Here is a 17,420-nt window from a genome sequence, read left to right on the forward strand (position 1 = left end):
TTACTTGTAAAACATGAAGTTCATTGATCTTGCTGCCGACATTTTATGTCTGATCATACGTTATCGTTCAAAATCGAACCCATGAAGATTTTTGTGTGGTATCAATTATACTATCATCTCTCAAAGTAATGCAGCTTTCTCTCGAGACATGTATAATTTGTGCGGAGCTATAGGTAGCTAATTTTGGTACTGGAAATGGGCGAAAAATTTAGTCCTTGCTTCAATTTCTTGTACTTTAAAATAGTCGGTCATTCGTTATTTTCACATGAGTGTTTCACGCGTGTTGTTTGACCAGTTACTTATAAAAATACGTAGCGAATTAGTTTGATAATTTCAGTTGCTTAAAACCATGTAGTTTTTTTGACCATTGTACATAACTATATTTAAAAAATCTGTGTATCTTTTATATTTAAACTTACGTTAGTACATATATAGCAGGAATATAGGCTTAATGGGCTTGATCAAGGTTACACTATTTTAGGAGGAAAAAAATCATCAAATAACACTCATAAATACTTGAAATGACCAAAATGCATTTTTTTTAATTCTGTCTTTGTAGATCATAGGTCTTCTAAATGCCTTTACGCCTCAGAAGTCTCTGGAAGAATTTCAAGATGTGTATTTAGTTATGGAGTTAATGGATGCTAATTTGTGTCAAGTTATACAAATGGACTTGGACCATGAACGTATGTCGTACTTGCTGTACCAAATGTTGTGTGGTATTAAGCACTTACATTCAGCTGGTATTATTCACAGGGTTTGTATATTCTCATTTGTTATTTTTTAGTATGTAATGTTGCGTGTTGTTACAACGCTTCTTGGCCGTTATGGTAAAAATGTATGTTAAATAAGCTACTTACGTATAGCACTTTATCGTTAAATATTTAAAAAAATATTATTAGCAGAACTCCTAAATATGAACTGGTTCAGGAAAGATTGAGTCACGTGAAGACAGTCTCTGTAGTTACGATTATGCTTCTATTAATTTTTTGTTGGGAGTCATAAGAAAACCATTACTAGGAAAGACATTATTATATAAAGAAAATTACTTTTAAAGTTAGGAAAAGTCAATTCTTGATTTCAACAAAGCGTAATTTAAGAGAAGTTGTCTTTCAAAGTAAAGAATAATAAAACCTGAAATATTGCATGATCAGAAATAAAATATGCCGATAATTGTCAGTAGTTGATACGATGAAAATCATCAGCATGTAAGAAGTGGAAGAATGGAAGAAGTGTAATATTATTTTCGTGATTAAAGATAAGGGTCATGTTGCACGATGATGTGCAAGTTCAGGTGCTTGTGAGATCTTTACTATGAAGCATTATTTTCAATCATGTGGAAATCATCTGCAGAATCATGTCAAAGACTATCCTTGTTGCTGATTGCACAAGAATGAATGTCTCCTGGAGCCATGTGTTTTTTAGATAAAAAGAAGTAATTTATTTGAATGTGGAGTCGTATGAAATTCTTATCCGAAACGTACAACTACACTCGCACTTTGGTCCCTCTGAACAAACGATACACCGTATAAAAATAATGCTTCATAACAAAACCTATCTGATGGATACTTATTATAATTGCGTAATACTGCAATAAAATTATCCTTTTCCAGAATTAAGTTCATATTACTTGTTAGAGTTGCGTCTAGTGCAATTTCTACGGTGGAAGATTATGCCAATTTTTGGTTCATTTTTATTTCTGACCATGCCTTATCAGCATCATCTATGTTTCCATGTTAATGTGAAATTAACGTATGGTTGGGTAGTATGTGTACTCAACTGTGTTTTTGAGTATACATTGTGGGGTCATATAGACGAATTTGAGGAAAGTTTTTCTGTGGTTTCTACGAGCTCTTCAAGGGAACCGTACCGATTATTAAACTGAATTCGTGGAAACAGCAGTAAATTGTGTTAAATAGACCTAAAGAAAATAAAACTCATTCCATTCTGAAGACTTGAAAGTCCACAGTTAAATCATACAATCATAGTAATTCTGTTGAATTCAGTACTTGCATGTGCAACTAAGTGGAAAGAATGGATTTACAAAACAAATTCTTATTTTCGAGTAAGTGATTTTTCCATAGACATAAATAATTGGGGTAGCAGTAAAAACCAATTCATATCGTAAGATCTTCCAATTTGCTTGTTAAACTATTGTGTGAACTGGAATGAATCTTAACAGACTTCATCTTTCATTCCAGACAGTTATTTGTTTTCAAAGTTTTTCATTTTCTAAAAAGAAAATGTATTGTATGTACATTTTATCAAACATTAACTGTCATAACATTATTTCACTCTCCTATGAATAGATAATATGCTTTTACGAAATAACGTTAATTTGAGTATATATAAACAGGATTGTAAGGAACTATTTGAACAAACTTCGGGAGCTGATTCTGGACACCGAAACAGCAAAAAAGTCCTCTGAAACTTTGGTCAGTGAGGGATAGCTTCGGCGATATAAGGTGCCGAAAACGTGGGAAAATGAACTTCAGTGGGCTGTGATTCAAAAACAACGCAACGTAGAGAGTGCGGTTTAAAACATGACACACATACCTGCTCGATAGAAAAATGTATGTTTTAAACCTCCGCAAGATGTGTGCGCGGTATTCCCCAAAGGAACTTAGGGATTACTTACCAGGTTATAGGGAATCCTTAACTTCCGTTGGGGAATACCTCGAACCCATCTTGCGGAGGTTTGAAACATACAATTTTTCTATCAAGCAGGTATGACTTCGAGTATCATGTTTTAAACCGCACTCTCTATGTTGCGTTGTTTTTTTTTTATTACAGCCCTCTGAAGTTCATTTTCCTACGCTTTCGGCACCTTATATCGCCGAAACTATCCCTCACTGACCAAAGTTCCAGAGAACTGTTTTGCTGGTTTCGGTGTCGGGAATCAGCTCCCGAAGTTTGTTCAAATAGTTTCTTAGCATCCTGTATATATACAGGGTGTTTAAAAACAACACCGACAACGTTTGGGAGGTGATTCCTGACACCAAGATAAGACAAAAGTATAGACCAACCTGGGTACACAAATGCTTCCGAAGCTGCCGAAAACATGAAAAAATAAACTATAAAGGCCTCTAGCTTCAAAGCTATGAGATCTACCGTAGTCGGGTCAAGACTTCACTTAGGAACTAATATATGCCCTATCCAAATATCTAAGTTTCAGAATCCTGCGGTACTTTCGCAACAATTTTTATAGACGGAGTTAGACTACGGGTATTTAATTGGAACTACTCACCAATTACCTCTACAAAAATTTTTGCGGAAGTACCGCAGGATTCTGAAACTTGGATATTTGGATAGGGCACATAGTAGTTCCTAAGTGAAATCTTGGCCCGACTACAGTAAGTTTTATAGCTTTGGAAATAGGGGCCTTTAAATTTCATTTTTTGATGTTTTCGGCAGCCTATAACTCCGAAAGGAAGCATTTGTGCACTCAGATTGGTCTATACTTTTTGTCTTATCTTGGTGTCAGGAATGACCTCCCAAACGTTGTCGGTGTTGTTTTGAAACACCCTATATAGTATGTAGTAGATTGTTTTGTATTATTGAGAATATAAAATAAATCTGGAGAGAAGCTGAGTTTCCGAGCAAGTGACATCGAAAGACAACCGGTTCTGTCTTGAAGTAAAGACAATTATGTTGCGAAAGGATCTCACTTTGGTAACAAATTATGATCATAAGTGTGCTGCATTTTGTGATACAATATATAATTTGTATTGCATTTCTGTGAATTTGTGTTGCAAACTGCGATATAATAGTACTTTAAAAATGCTTGTAATGTTTCTCAACGTGGGCGTTAACGCAAGGCGGCGTTCTGGTTTCCAAATAAGATATTAGAAGAAAAAGGAGCGATTGGAGCGCGATAAATTATTCAGGAGGCTATTCATGACCTGTAGAATGTTTCTCATTATTGGACGAAAGCCATTATGCATTTTTAAATTATTAGAATTTAAAATAATAATAATAATAATAATAATAATAATAATAATGTAGATTCTTCAGGGCTGGTTTGAAAAACAGAAGCCATTTTCTGATCCTTAGGTTGCTTCGTTCAAATCTTACGTTCAGCCTTGTGCATGGATGGATTGGGTTAAAATGACAGGTTGAAGGGGGGGGGGGACTCAGGACAATCCCATTCATCCAAGGGGGCACTAGACTGGAATAGGTTGAGAGCCGCTATTATATTGTATATAGAATCTCAGAATTAATTTAGCTGAAAGTATTTTTTCTTATATTTATTTTTCTTGTAGAGAGGTTAAAAAGCAGGCCATAAAGAATGCGTATTATGTTATGTATGACACCGTAAAACGTTCATTCGTTGTGTTTGTCTCAGTTAAGAACAAAACAATAGTTATTATGCTGCCATTGATGAAAATGTAGATGGATTTATTTATTTAAATTATTACATTTTGTTACATGTGTTAAGATAGGTATTGTTGCACTGAAGTGTAGAAATTGAATGAGTATTTCTGTTTTTCTTCATTACTTCGTATGTAATAACGTGCCATTTTACGTGAATATCTGTTTCAGGATTTGAAGCCTAGTAATATAGTTGTGAAGTCTGATTGCACTTTAAAAATTTTGGACTTTGGATTGGCACGAACTGCAGGCACAACTTTCATGATGACGCCGTATGTGGTCACAAGATATTATAGAGCGCCTGAAGTAAGTTACGTTTTCTTGAAAATGTTTTATTTGTTCTAGTAACATCCTGTTTTCTACTTCTTCCTTTCTTTATCTTATGCAGTGTTTGTTTGAATCCTGGAAACCTTGGCGTGGGAGACCCAGGTTTGATTCCCGGCAGAGGTACACGTCTCATATACAGAAGACTGTTTCAGCCTTATGGTAGTGAAGTACAGACCCGTGCCCTAGGGCGTAAAACCCCGTTTTCACCAGCGATCACGTTCGATGTGAGAGCCCCGTTGGTGAACGATTGCACGACATTGTAGTTTCCACTGAAGGAGACCTCTATTGAGCACTGCCTGATCCAATTTCGCCCACTCCTTGCACACTTTCCAAAGGCCACCAAGTGTGGTCGGACGACGCTTATTGATGTTCCGTTTGAGGAGGCCGAAAGCACAGAAGTCCATAGGGGATACATCTGGTGACTCGACGGGTATGTCTCGAAATGGGATAGTCTTTACACCTATCTCCTGTTCCATCGTGTCATGTAGACCACCGTTCGTTTGGCAGTATGGCTGCTGGCCTTGTCCTGGTGGATGAAGACTGTCAGTGTCATTGCTATACAGAGCCGGGGCATGTTGGCGATAGATGGGTTCCAGTACATGCTCGATATAATACGCTGCATTCACCTTGACATTTGATGACGCCTGGTGTATCGGAAGCTTTCCTTTTACACAGAAACCCGTCACTACCATAAATCCCTTTGGAAAACTCTCCTTGCAGGAGCGAACCCATTTTGCATGATCGGTTCCATCACTGCGGCGGTAGTAAATTTCATGCATCTGCTGGGATCCTGTCAAATAGACCCATGCTTCATCTAAGGTGATCACATAACGCCATTTGTCACCTGCCAGGTAACCTTTATACAGCCTTTTGCATGCCACCCGCCGTTCTGCGATGTGCGTTGACTTCAGAACATGGACCCGCCGCTTGTGTGCACTTCTGAGTCCCAAATTGTCGTGTATGATTCGGTGTACAGTTGCAGTTGACCGTCCAACAGCCTCGGTATGTCACGTTGGGTGGGTGGATTCTCCTGGGTCACAAACCGGCGAACCTTGGCAATGACGTCTTCACTGCGTTGTGGAGCCGGTTGCTTCTTTTGCCCCTTTTGACGACGCATGGCAATGGTTTGCTCTGGGTTTGCATTGTGATGGATGGCTGCATTAATTCCCTTATCAGACATTGTGAAACCTTTCTTCTCGGACTGTGTTCTTATTCGGCTATAGCTATAGCCTATATCAGAAAGTGCTATGATGTAGCCGTCCCAAAAAGGGTCGATTTTCAGCGGCATTCTGCTTACACACGTCTCTCCTCTGCACGGCTTGTACACAAGTGTCTGGCTACTCCGTACTGCGTGCGTCACATTGCTGACGCGAAACTAGCGCCTCTGGTGGCGACTGCAAATTGCTACTATAAGGATGAAACAGCCTTCTGTAGCCCCGCTGCTGAAAGGGACGCTAAACTTAAAATCGTCAACTCAATCCTGGAAAACATGGAATTGAAAATAATATATTTCGAGTACTGGAATTGTCATATGGAATTTAGTTTTCTATTGTTTTGTGATGGGATCATGGGACGTTTTTGAACTTTTTTTTATTATATATATATATATATATATATATATATATATATATATATATATATATATATATATATATATATAACTAATAGGTAGATCATGTCAGAGAAGGAAGTAGGTTTTGACACTGTTGTATCGATTTGTTTATATTCTGTTGTTTCTAATTATTTGAACAGTGTTATCTTTATGATTTTATGGAAGCATAATAAATTAAAGTAAACTAATAATGTTTTAAAGTGATTAATTGGTTTATGTTTTTGTATATAGTTTTTGTAGACCTGTGTTCCAAGGAACTCTTCAGATATTCCAGAAAGGCATTTTATCACTCCACAGACCCTGCCCTTACGTCACTTGACCAAATTCAAGAAAAAGGCGAAGTTTCCAAAAAGATACCTCGTGTGGCAGGTCACGAAACAGATATGTATCTCTCGGAACCCTTCTTTTCGAAAGTTACCGTCAATTCTCAAACCTATTTACAAGAATGTGTGATGGTCGGATGATTTCTTTTACTTTGCATTGTCATGATCCAGATGACGTTTTTTCTGGCCATATATGGCAATGGCACATTATGCTCGTGTCGTTACAGATTGTCTCCGCAGTCAAGGCATTGATTTCATGAAGAAGCAGGACAATGCCCAAAATGTGCCAGAAACCAGAGGGATTGAGAAGTTTTGGGCTTTATGAAAGCAAGAGTATACTAGACGACCCAAGTACTCACAAACTGTTCATGGTTTCAAACGCGTGTGGTCCAACATCAGCAAATACATTGCTGCCGAACGTGGTAAAACCATCATGTGCCATGCCTGGAAGGTACTCCTTATACTGGCACTCAGGACTTTCGACAGGCTTTGTGTGCAAAGGAAACAATAGTGACGTGTGTAAAGTACCTGTATATCTATTCTCTCGAACCCATATGGTTTCTGATGTTAATATATTTGTGTTTTTGTAAAGCGCGCCTTACGTCTTGAATATGCTTTATTTTCTTTCTAAGTTGGAAACTTCCTCGTGGCAATATGCTTAGCATACACGTTTTGATGCGGAAGAACGAGCTCCTGTTCCTGAAGGAACTCATGCGGTTCGGATGCAAAGTTTAGCTGGAGATCCACAGCTCATATAGCCTTCTGCGGAAGGGGAAGTACTCTAATCTAATCTTTGTAATTCGGATAATTTCTAAATGGATATTACAATTGATAATCCTATAGTGTAATGTCGTTCGTTTCTCACGGAAGTAATCCTGAAAGGATACTTTGCTCCTGTGGAGTGAATTTTCTTGGAAGATATTCTCGAAGTGACTCAGGCAATTTTCTTAATCTGTAAAATTAAAAGTGATTATTGTGACGCTGGGGCAGCTCTCAAGTTTCATCTTGCTCGTTTTTCCCATATATTTTTACAGAACTGCTCATGCTAACACTTAGCGGTTGTCACAAGAGAAAAATAATGATATACACCAATAGTTACTTAGAGAATATTGGGAACTTAAATCTAGGGATTGAATAAAGGCTTTTGTTTACATTAATGAGAGTATATTTACATGATTGATTAGTTAACATACAGCTCATTACTTTGAAAGTTAATGAGTATTTACTATAATATTTATTATCAAAATTTCTCAAAGGATAGAAGAAGGCGAGATGCAATTATACGACTGTTATTCTTATTCGTGAGAGCTTTATCGTAGGAGACAAAACATAGTTGAATCTGGTATGACATCCCATTACAAGAAAATGGTACTATAAGAATCTTTGTTACGTACCTTGCTGAATTCTCGTAAAGTTGAGTGAGTCGTTACTCCGATGGTCGTAGCACTGACTGTGGAACACCTGAGGGCTGACTCTCGAATGCCTCCGGGCTGGGGCTCCTAAGACTTTTAAGTATATCGGGTCACACCCAAATCTCGTGGTGATCAGACCATAATTTGCGTCAGATTCCTAAATATGGAAACCTATTGCCCTTTTAGCCTTCTCATTGGTTCTCACCAACTGCTGCATCCAGGATACGATACTGATGACACATATACACGTGTACAATATCCGACGCATGATTCAATTTCACGCGTCCTAGAACTTTCCAAGCATCCGCAAGCACTGACTAAATTTCCTATATTACTGCGTTTTGTGGTCATAGTTCAACGTTAGGTATCCTGTTTTTGTATTATCAATTATCTTTACTGAGTAAGCTTCCTATAACATTGCGTCGTTGTGGTAATATCAATTGCCTTCATCGTTTGCGTATTCCCTTCTCTTGTTGCTAACTAAGCAAACCGAGAGAATAAAAGTGCCTAAATAAACCCATTAATTCAACTTTACTCAATTAAGGGCAAAAGATAACCATATTTTAAAGTTTATCGCCACATTATGTTTGTAACTCTTAATCTCTTGAACTACCCGAACTCGATCAAATTTTCAACATTCATGAAGTTCGGGCCTGAGAGTGTTTTCGTCATTTTACTTTGACGCTAGAACGTAGGGAAGGGGAAGGAGGGGGAGTTATGAAAAATAAATAAAACTTAATAACTCTGGAACCACCTGGCCAATCTCGATCAAATTTTCAACATAGATGAAGTTCGGGCCAGAATTTTTTTTTTTTTATATTTTCACTTTGACGGTAGAACCTAGGAGGGGAGGGGAGGGGGAGATTTATATATAAAAATAAATAAAACAACTTTTTGAACCATCTAACCAATCTCGATCAAATTTCCAACATAGATGACGTTCGGGTTCTGGGATAATTTTTATCATTTAATTTGACAGTGCAACATAAGGGAAGGGGAGGACGGAGGTTTATGTATAAATAATAAAAATGAAAGAGACTGACTTTGTGACTCCACTCGACCGATCTCGATCAAATTTTCAACATAGACGAGGTTCGGGCCTGGGATTTTTTTTTTCTATTCCTTTTGACGATAGAACTTAAGGAAGGATGAGGGGGAGTTAAAAAATAAATAAAATTTAATAACTCTTGAACCAAACGTTCAAAATTTTTTAACATAGATGAGGTTCGGGCCTGAGATGTGTTTATCATTTCACTTTGACGGTAGAATTTAGGTGAGGGGGATGAGAAAAGGAAATATATAAAAGTAAGTAAATAAACCTTAATAACTCTTGAATCACTCAATCGATCTCAATCAGATTTTCAACCTAGATGAGGTTCGAACCTAAGATGGTTTTGTCATATCACTTTGAGGGTGTAACTTAGGGAGGGGGAAGGGGAGAGACATTTGAAAATAATCGAAAATGAATTATATTAGTGTCAGGTCTATAGTTTTCGGGGTCGCTGAGGTGAAAAGTGACACTTTCGATGCTATTTAAATCTAAATTCAGACCCGCAGCTTTGGAGAAAGGGGGAAGGGAGATACATAAAAATGATCTAAAATGATCAATATTAATGTCGAATCTGTAATTTTCAGGGTCGCTAATATGAACAATGACACTTCCGATGCCATGCATCGTAATATGGGAAGGGGAGAGGGTATATATAAAAATGATCGCAATTAACCTATATCAATGAGCGGTTTAGTAATAATAAAAAAAGTGACTGACTAACGGAACATACTACTATTTTTTCTTAATTTAACCTAGCGAAGCGTGTAATTGATGCTAGTATTTGATAAACAAATATTTCATTAACCACCATTTAATATGGCATAAGATATTTCTCCTGGATAAAATCTTGGATTGATCCCGGATAATGTGAGTTCGTTCAGCAGTGTTGGCAACATCAGTTATTTTTTACATCTTGAATGACTTGAATTTTTTGTGTTGAGTAAAGTATTTAAAATGTAGTTAAATAATTCTGCAGGACACATACTGAATATACGATCATGCAATGTCAAATTCGTTGGTATTTTTTCTGTAGTATTTGCAAAGAATGCCTTCAAAGGGAAACTCAGTAGAAGCCCCGAATGCGGGGATTGATTTTGCAGGGGAAGGATACAAAGCTGGTTTCACAGCCATTATCAAAGTGACTTCCCTCTTTCCTTTTGCAGAGCTCTGAAGAAAAAAGAAAAATAGTGCGGATATCTACATCTAAGAAGACGTCAATTTTTTTTTATTTTTTTTTTTTTTAATTTGACTATCCATCAGGAAAGAGTAAATATTTGATCTGTTTGATATAATAACTATTGTCAGCTAATGAGACAAATAAAAGAAAGATGAGTTTACTCTTCACTCTGGAGTGCAGTGACAATAATTAGGTACATTGCATGGAGAAAAATTTTATAAGCCTTTACTGACAAGGAAGAAACAGGTCTTATCAGCAGACAAACAGTATATATATATATATATATCCCTTTCTTTGTAGAGTAGCTCTGTTCACGTGTGTGACCTTACAGGGAGTGAATAGCATCGGTAACACTGAATAGATTGTAAGAACGTAACTAACTTTTCAAACCTCAGGGTTAGGAAAGAGTCTAGGAGAAGGATTTTAAGGGTATTTACGCAGAAAATACGGTCAAATATACTGTTCTAATGAGTTGTTCTAATGACTGCCGTCTACATCAGAGGGCACCACTGCATAGATCAATTATTATATTAGCGTGAAACTTTCATTTGTTTATTTATTTTTGGCAGTTGATAGGAGAAAAAATCAAGCAATAAAATGCATGTATAGTAATTGTTTAACACATTGAATTCTGTACAAAATTACTTTTAATCGTACAACCAACATAATGTTGTTTCTTAACTGAAGCAGCATTGTAGCTGCTGAATTCAACAAAGCCTTGCATACTAAATTCTGTGTGATTTTTATATGAATAGTAGAAATTGAGTCATTCAATAAAATACATAATCTCAGGTAACTGACTGATTTGGAGTTTAACGTCCCTTTTCACCCACAGGAATATATGAGACGCAGACTGCAGCTTAAAATGAGATATGAACTGCATGAGCAACCACTGGGAAATAAGCTTGTGTTTCTTGTGCATAAGTGTGCTAGTCATATATTGTATATAAACTAATTACTACCAGAAGATATTAATATCATTATTTTACAATAGTAGAATACTGGTGCACTGTAAGACGTTTCGGTGGAGACTTCATTGGATGAGTAGGCGGGGAAGTAAGAGAAAAGGAAAAATGTGAGCTGAAGAAAAGAAATAATAAAGAGAGGATTTTGTATATTTACATCTATGTGGGGAAAAATACATGAATTAGAAACATTAAATTGATAATAGAAACGATTATAATTAAGTAGAGTAATGACACACAGACAGTGAGAAAACAATGCAGAACGAGAAATCATGCTAGAAAATGGAAAAGATCAAAGAGATGTATGGGAAACGAACAGAGTGTAGCGAGGTACGGTGTTAACTGCTGACAAAGTTCAGGGTGGCGGTTCGCGGATAGAATGGTAATGTAACTAACTTTTCAAACCTCAGGGTTAGGAAAGAGTCTAGGAGAAGGATTTTAAGGGTATTTACGCAGAAAATACGGTCAAATATACTGTTCTAATGAGTTGTATTTGGAATAAGTAGATAAGGTATTAGGTGCTGCAGAATGTTCATGATTATTGATGCGGGTCGGAAGAGTAGTGAAGAACTTTATCTATCAGGAAGTCTGGATAATGGGGTCGTTTAAAGATGTAAATGAGAGAAGAATCGTAATTATCAAAATAGTGGAAAGTACGTATTAACTTTGTGATGAGCTATAGGAAGGTCAAATCGGTGTTGAATGTAGTATTGGTTTTATATATGTATTTCTGGCATTACTCGGGATCAAGTGCGTAATGTTTCAAGGGTCTATGGTTTGAACATTTGAGAGCCTTCGATACAATCCTGGGACGGGACTGGAGAACCACTTCGGTTTCAGGTAAAGTGGAGAGTTTTGAAACTAACTTTGCACAACTAAATTGTCTATTAATAAGGTCCAGTGAGTATCCCCTTTAAAGTGCTGATGAGAGGTTGGTGGAGCAGGTGGGGGTTTCTTCAGTGGTCTTGCCTCTAGGTCCCAGAACATATACTCTGTCTCAACAGGACATTCGATCACACTTCTGCGTAAAAATCCTCAAAATCCATCTCCCCAGACTCTTTCACACCCCCTCATAGATAGAAAGACACTTAAATTACCGCCCTATTTGTGAACCTCTAGAACCATCGTAACCATCTAGAAAATACCCTACCCAAGTCCGTTTTACATACATCTATACCGATCTTTGATAACTTCCTTTTTATTTTCTACTATTATTTTCCATACACACTTTTCTTGTTCTGCATTAATCTTTGAATATCGTCATTACTCTATTTAATTATACATTATGTTTGTTATTAAATTTATATTTTTTCAGTATTATTTTGTTTCTTCTTCAATGTACTTATATTCATATAACTTCCTATTTTCATTCAGTATTCTTTCTCACCAGTACGCTTACAGACCAACGCATCCAAGTTGTTCCATCTTCCCCACTAAACTTTACTTTCAACTTGGAAACACTATTATGATCGCGTTAATAGTTTTATGTTATCTAATTTTGTTTCTTCTTCTTTTTACCTTTCTAATGTGTTTATATTCTCACTATTTCCTTAACTGATTCATTATATATATATATATATATATATATATATATATATATATGAATAAAATAAATGTTGTTTCAAACACGATTTTTCTACAATTTTTCCTTATCCTAAAAATTAGTGAACAAGATATGTCTGGCGGGGTTGTCGCTGTTCCTCTACATTCTCGTTCCACCAATTCTTTCATTCAATTTCGTTGATCATCTGTCTCCTTTAGTTTAATAGGCATAATTGTAAGACGTAAAACTAGAAATTTTATTTCATTTTACCTAAAAATATCAATGGAAGTGAAACTGAAAATTGAGCCTATAGAGAACACTACGCGTTTATTTTTTTTAACATTGAAGAAGTGATTTTTGTCAACATCTTAAATATTACGTTAACTCAATCTTGTATGATTTATTAGATGCTTAATTTTCAGATTAAGCGGCGGAGCGCAGATTAATACTTTTTAAATGGAACGAATTGATTTTCTTCAAATTGGAGTGAATACAAGAGAATAAGAGTCCATAGCTTTAAACATTTTTTTAAAACTTCTTTCCGTTTTAAAATGACGTGGACAGTTAGATCTATGTTAAACAGTTCTCGTCAGAATTTCTAACCTATTTCAAGGACAAAGGGAACACTTGGAAAAGATAAATACAACATAATAATCGAAGAACACCACAACTTTCTCTCACACAAAAGTACAACTATAGCAATCCTTAATTGATTCAGATCTGAAATGTTCTAGAGCAAACTCAACTAGTGTATTTCGCGGTTTTAGTGAAGTTTTGATTTAATCAATAGAAAATACGAACACGAGTATTATGTAGTTACATTTAACCTTAGTTACAGCATTATACTAGCAACTGTCCCCATGTTACTATGGACAGTATTTTCTTCCTTTCTGCACCTTTCATAAAGAATCGGTCCGAATTCGAAGACTCGCACGAAATTCGAATGTCTCCTAAGAACACCTTAGTGAATCACCTCACACGTTTTCCTTACAATCTAAGTCGAACATTTAAAAACGCTGAAACAGATGTTAGTATTTTAAATGAAAAGTCTATATATTCCATTTCATGTACCTAACCTTAAGGGATTCCGAGATATGAATATACTGTATAATAATAATAACAATGGCAACCCAGTTTCCTCTCTTCTACATCAAATCTCCAAAAATCATTCTTTAGTGATATCTTACGTCACAAACTCTATGTACTATCAAAATTTCAAGTTAAGCAGTTTGGCCTGGGCGGCGTTGATCAGTTAGTTGGGATTTTTCTGTTAGAGCTTAAAGCCTGACGTCTTCTAAAACATCCTTTCGCTCAGCAAATCCTCCTATCATGTCTCAGATTATTAGCACAGGGATGTGAAGTATTACCTTGCTGAACTCCGAGTCATATTAGCATAGCTAGTAATGGAGAGGCTAATCGTGCAGCAAAAGTTGCTGCCCGTGAAGAAAGAGAGCTTCATCTTCCCATATCCTGCACAAATTTGCGTTCGCTATTCACTGCTCAGTTGCATCAGCGCTGGCAGCTTGAATGGGACCAAGCTATCAACAATAAATTACATGTACTCAGATCTGCACTTGGTGTTTGGACCACCAGCTGAAGATATCGACAGGAGGAATGAATCTTAACTCGACTTCACATTGGTCATTCACACTTAATACACAGATTTCTACTTCGTGGCGAAGACCCACTGTTGTGCGTGGCCTGTGTAGCTAGAGAAAGTATTTAACATCTGCTTATGGATTGTGCTTATCATGCTTAGCTTCGAGTTTATTTTACCCTACCAGCAGACTTGGAAATGACCACTGCTTGAAAATGACCACCGAACGCTCTTTCAAGTTTTAATGGTTCTTCGTCACCTCCATGTCTTACCCGCATTGCGATTGTCTTGATGTTTATACATAACCCGTTTCTTGCTCTTTCTTATGTTTGTCTCCTGTGTGTTGTCACTAAACGCATTTTTTCGTTTCCAGTTCAAATTGACAATCCTGATATGTATTTGTATTCTTTTATCTTTCATACCAGTTTGGGCCTTTCATTACCTTGTCTCCCCAGTCCCGACAAAAGATTAATATCGCACTGTTACTAATGTTATCCTAGTGCTTTTATCACTGTGTTTACATGTTTTGTATCTTATATATTTTCTTCCATAACATACTCGTTACTGAATTTTAGACATTGACGAGTGCAAAAGACCTTTACGGTATAACGCACCCACCCCAATCTCTTACTCTAACGTCTTTTCTTTTTTCTTACTATATTTATTATTATTATTATTATTATTATTATTATTATTATTATTATTATTTCATGATATTTACTCTCCTTTAGTTTGTGCCAAGAGTTTGTAGGTTTTTTGGCTTATGTCCGACCGATTTTCAGCATTGCTGTTACCTGTGCAGTTGAGCCAGACACATTAAATCCAAATCCGATGTCGGTGTCAGTGTTCTGTCTCAGTCTGCAGGTGCTAGTGAAATGCCCCGAGAGTGAACCGTCGTTGGGAAAGGTACATCCCATCAAATTTTTTGTACAACCGAATGGTGAAGCAAAGTTTGGAAAACCCAGGTAAACACAAATTGAACCCATTCGACGATAAAAGATACCCATTCGAGATTACCATCAAAAGTATCGTCCGAGGTTCGTCACCCCAATGGGACATGCCCCAGAAGTTAAATCTAACATAGTCCACTGTTTTACAACCTTCTCATGATGTTTATTGCTGAACATAAGACACACTGTCGCAGACTGTAGAAAAGACACCTGTTGGGGGAAGGGTCAAAAGGAAGAAAGTCGTTACATTAGACGACACTTATATTTATTTCACGTATAATGGTAATATTCAGTCAGTTACGTACCATGATATATCTCTTATTGGCATGCCAAGTTAACTGCCAATGCAGAAAACATTTATCGAAGGGAATAATTTTTCACATGATACGGTACGAGGGGAAGTTGGAGGTACGTAAGATGGATTAGAACGTAAAGATGAATTCTGCCTGCTTTCAACAATCCATCCTGTCTCCAATCGATCGGAAAGACATTCCTCGTTTATATGAAGCAACTAGAATCAGATGCGAATCCAGGTGGACAAAATCATCCATCTATTCCCTCGGGTTTTGTCACCTCATGAAGCAGGAAATGGAATAGATGTTATTCCCTTTCCTGATAGTCTTGTCATAAACACTGACGTTAGCGCAATTAATTTCTGCTTACTTAGTCTGTTAAAACGACGTCTACAATCGCCGCATGCGCGTTCTCACTGGCTTATGGAAAACTTGTTGGTAGAAATGTAATGGAATTCATGTCTGAACTCCAGCGTACTTTGTTGCAGTGGAAGTTGATTTGTGTGCCATAGTAAATAATGCTAAAGGTCTCTAGAGCACAACCGGTAGTGGCGGTACTTTTCAGAGGGCAATTACACGTTGAGAATCAGTCTAATATAACAGTCTTCTGTATTTCTCTTTACTGTATGGCAAGATGTTATTATTTTTATTTGAATAGGCTCTACATAATTGATTTAATTTTATTTTACTTTTCAGTTTTGATATATCAAACAGTGCGTGCTTTTAGTAACAATTTTTTTTTTTTTTTTTTGTGTATACGTAAATCGATTTTTTTTTGTGTGTGTGTGTGTGTGTGTGCTATTATTTTGTTAGTAATGCTGCACCTATTAAATTTAGCTTTCTCCTTTTCGTTTATTGTTTCTTTTTGTAATCCAGTTCCATTGCAGTGCAATTATGTTGGTAGTATTATTATTTCTAGTTAGTTAATTTCATTTTATTTGTATATAATAGGTAGAGCAACCCATATTATGCTTTATTTTTTCCAAATTATGCTTTATTATGCTTTATCGTTAATCTCAATCATTGTTTGTATTACATTAATCGTGTATAATGTATAATATTTACTACACACTAAATATTCTAAATATCTTAATCTATTTATTATTATTCTATGCAACCAATTTCTTTCATATTTAATGAACTTTCTATTTAGTGCACTGTAAAGAGAGATGCTTTACTCGAGTCAGTTTTTTTTTATTATTTGTGTGCGCCTTAGAGGTGCATATATACAGAAAGAAAAAATAAAAGATGCCACCAAAAAGTACACAAAGTGCTCAAGTTCAAAAGGTGCACAAAACAATATAGTGTAAAGTTCTCGTGTAGTATTCATTGTTGGCGGAAAGTTTTTTTTCTTCCTTTCCTTTTTTTCTTTTCTCCACATCAAAGGATTACACCGAGAAGTTTATAAAAATAAGCTTTTCATTGTTGCAAATGTTCTCAGTGATTTTCATTGTAAATATTGGTTTTGAAAAATATTAAATACAGTATCTTAAACTTGCAGTTGAACAGAATTTTCCAAGAATTATGCTATATATATATTTTAAATTATGCTTTATTTTCTAAAATTATGCTTTATTATGTTTATAAAATTAGTTTCTTCTAGACCCTTAGACAACCACAACCATGTTCAAAGTGCCAAGCGTATGTGTAAATTGCTGTTATGTTTTTTATGTTTTTGGGTAGCCCAGTAATAGGTATTCCATTATTACGTACACCATCTGTTTAGAACATATGTGCGTACAGGTGCAGAAAATTCTGAGCATATCTATGTCAGTTTGAGAGACAGATTTATATACTTT

At 36.1% G+C, this 17,420-nt stretch overlaps 1 protein-coding gene across 4 annotated transcripts in view; it reads left to right on the plus strand.

Annotated features, from left to right (window-relative positions):
* The window catches only part of bsk (mitogen-activated protein kinase dJNK), a 441,364-nt gene that overhangs the window by 395,488 nt on the left and 28,456 nt on the right, over positions 1-17,420 (plus strand). For all 4 annotated transcript variants that reach the window (XM_081759702.1, XM_081759701.1, XM_081759704.1 and 1 more), the window contains 2 exons: positions 560-757; positions 4,543-4,677. In XM_081759702.1, the coding sequence (XP_081615828.1) occupies positions 560-757; positions 4,543-4,677 (333 nt within the window). The remainder of the gene's footprint in view (positions 1-559; positions 758-4,542; positions 4,678-17,420) is intronic.

The sequence above is a fragment of the Thermobia domestica genome, chromosome 5 (genome assembly GCF_964235325.1).
Source record: "Thermobia domestica chromosome 5, izTheDome1.hap1.1, whole genome shotgun sequence".
Lineage (NCBI taxonomy): Eukaryota > Metazoa > Arthropoda > Insecta > Zygentoma > Lepismatidae > Thermobia > Thermobia domestica.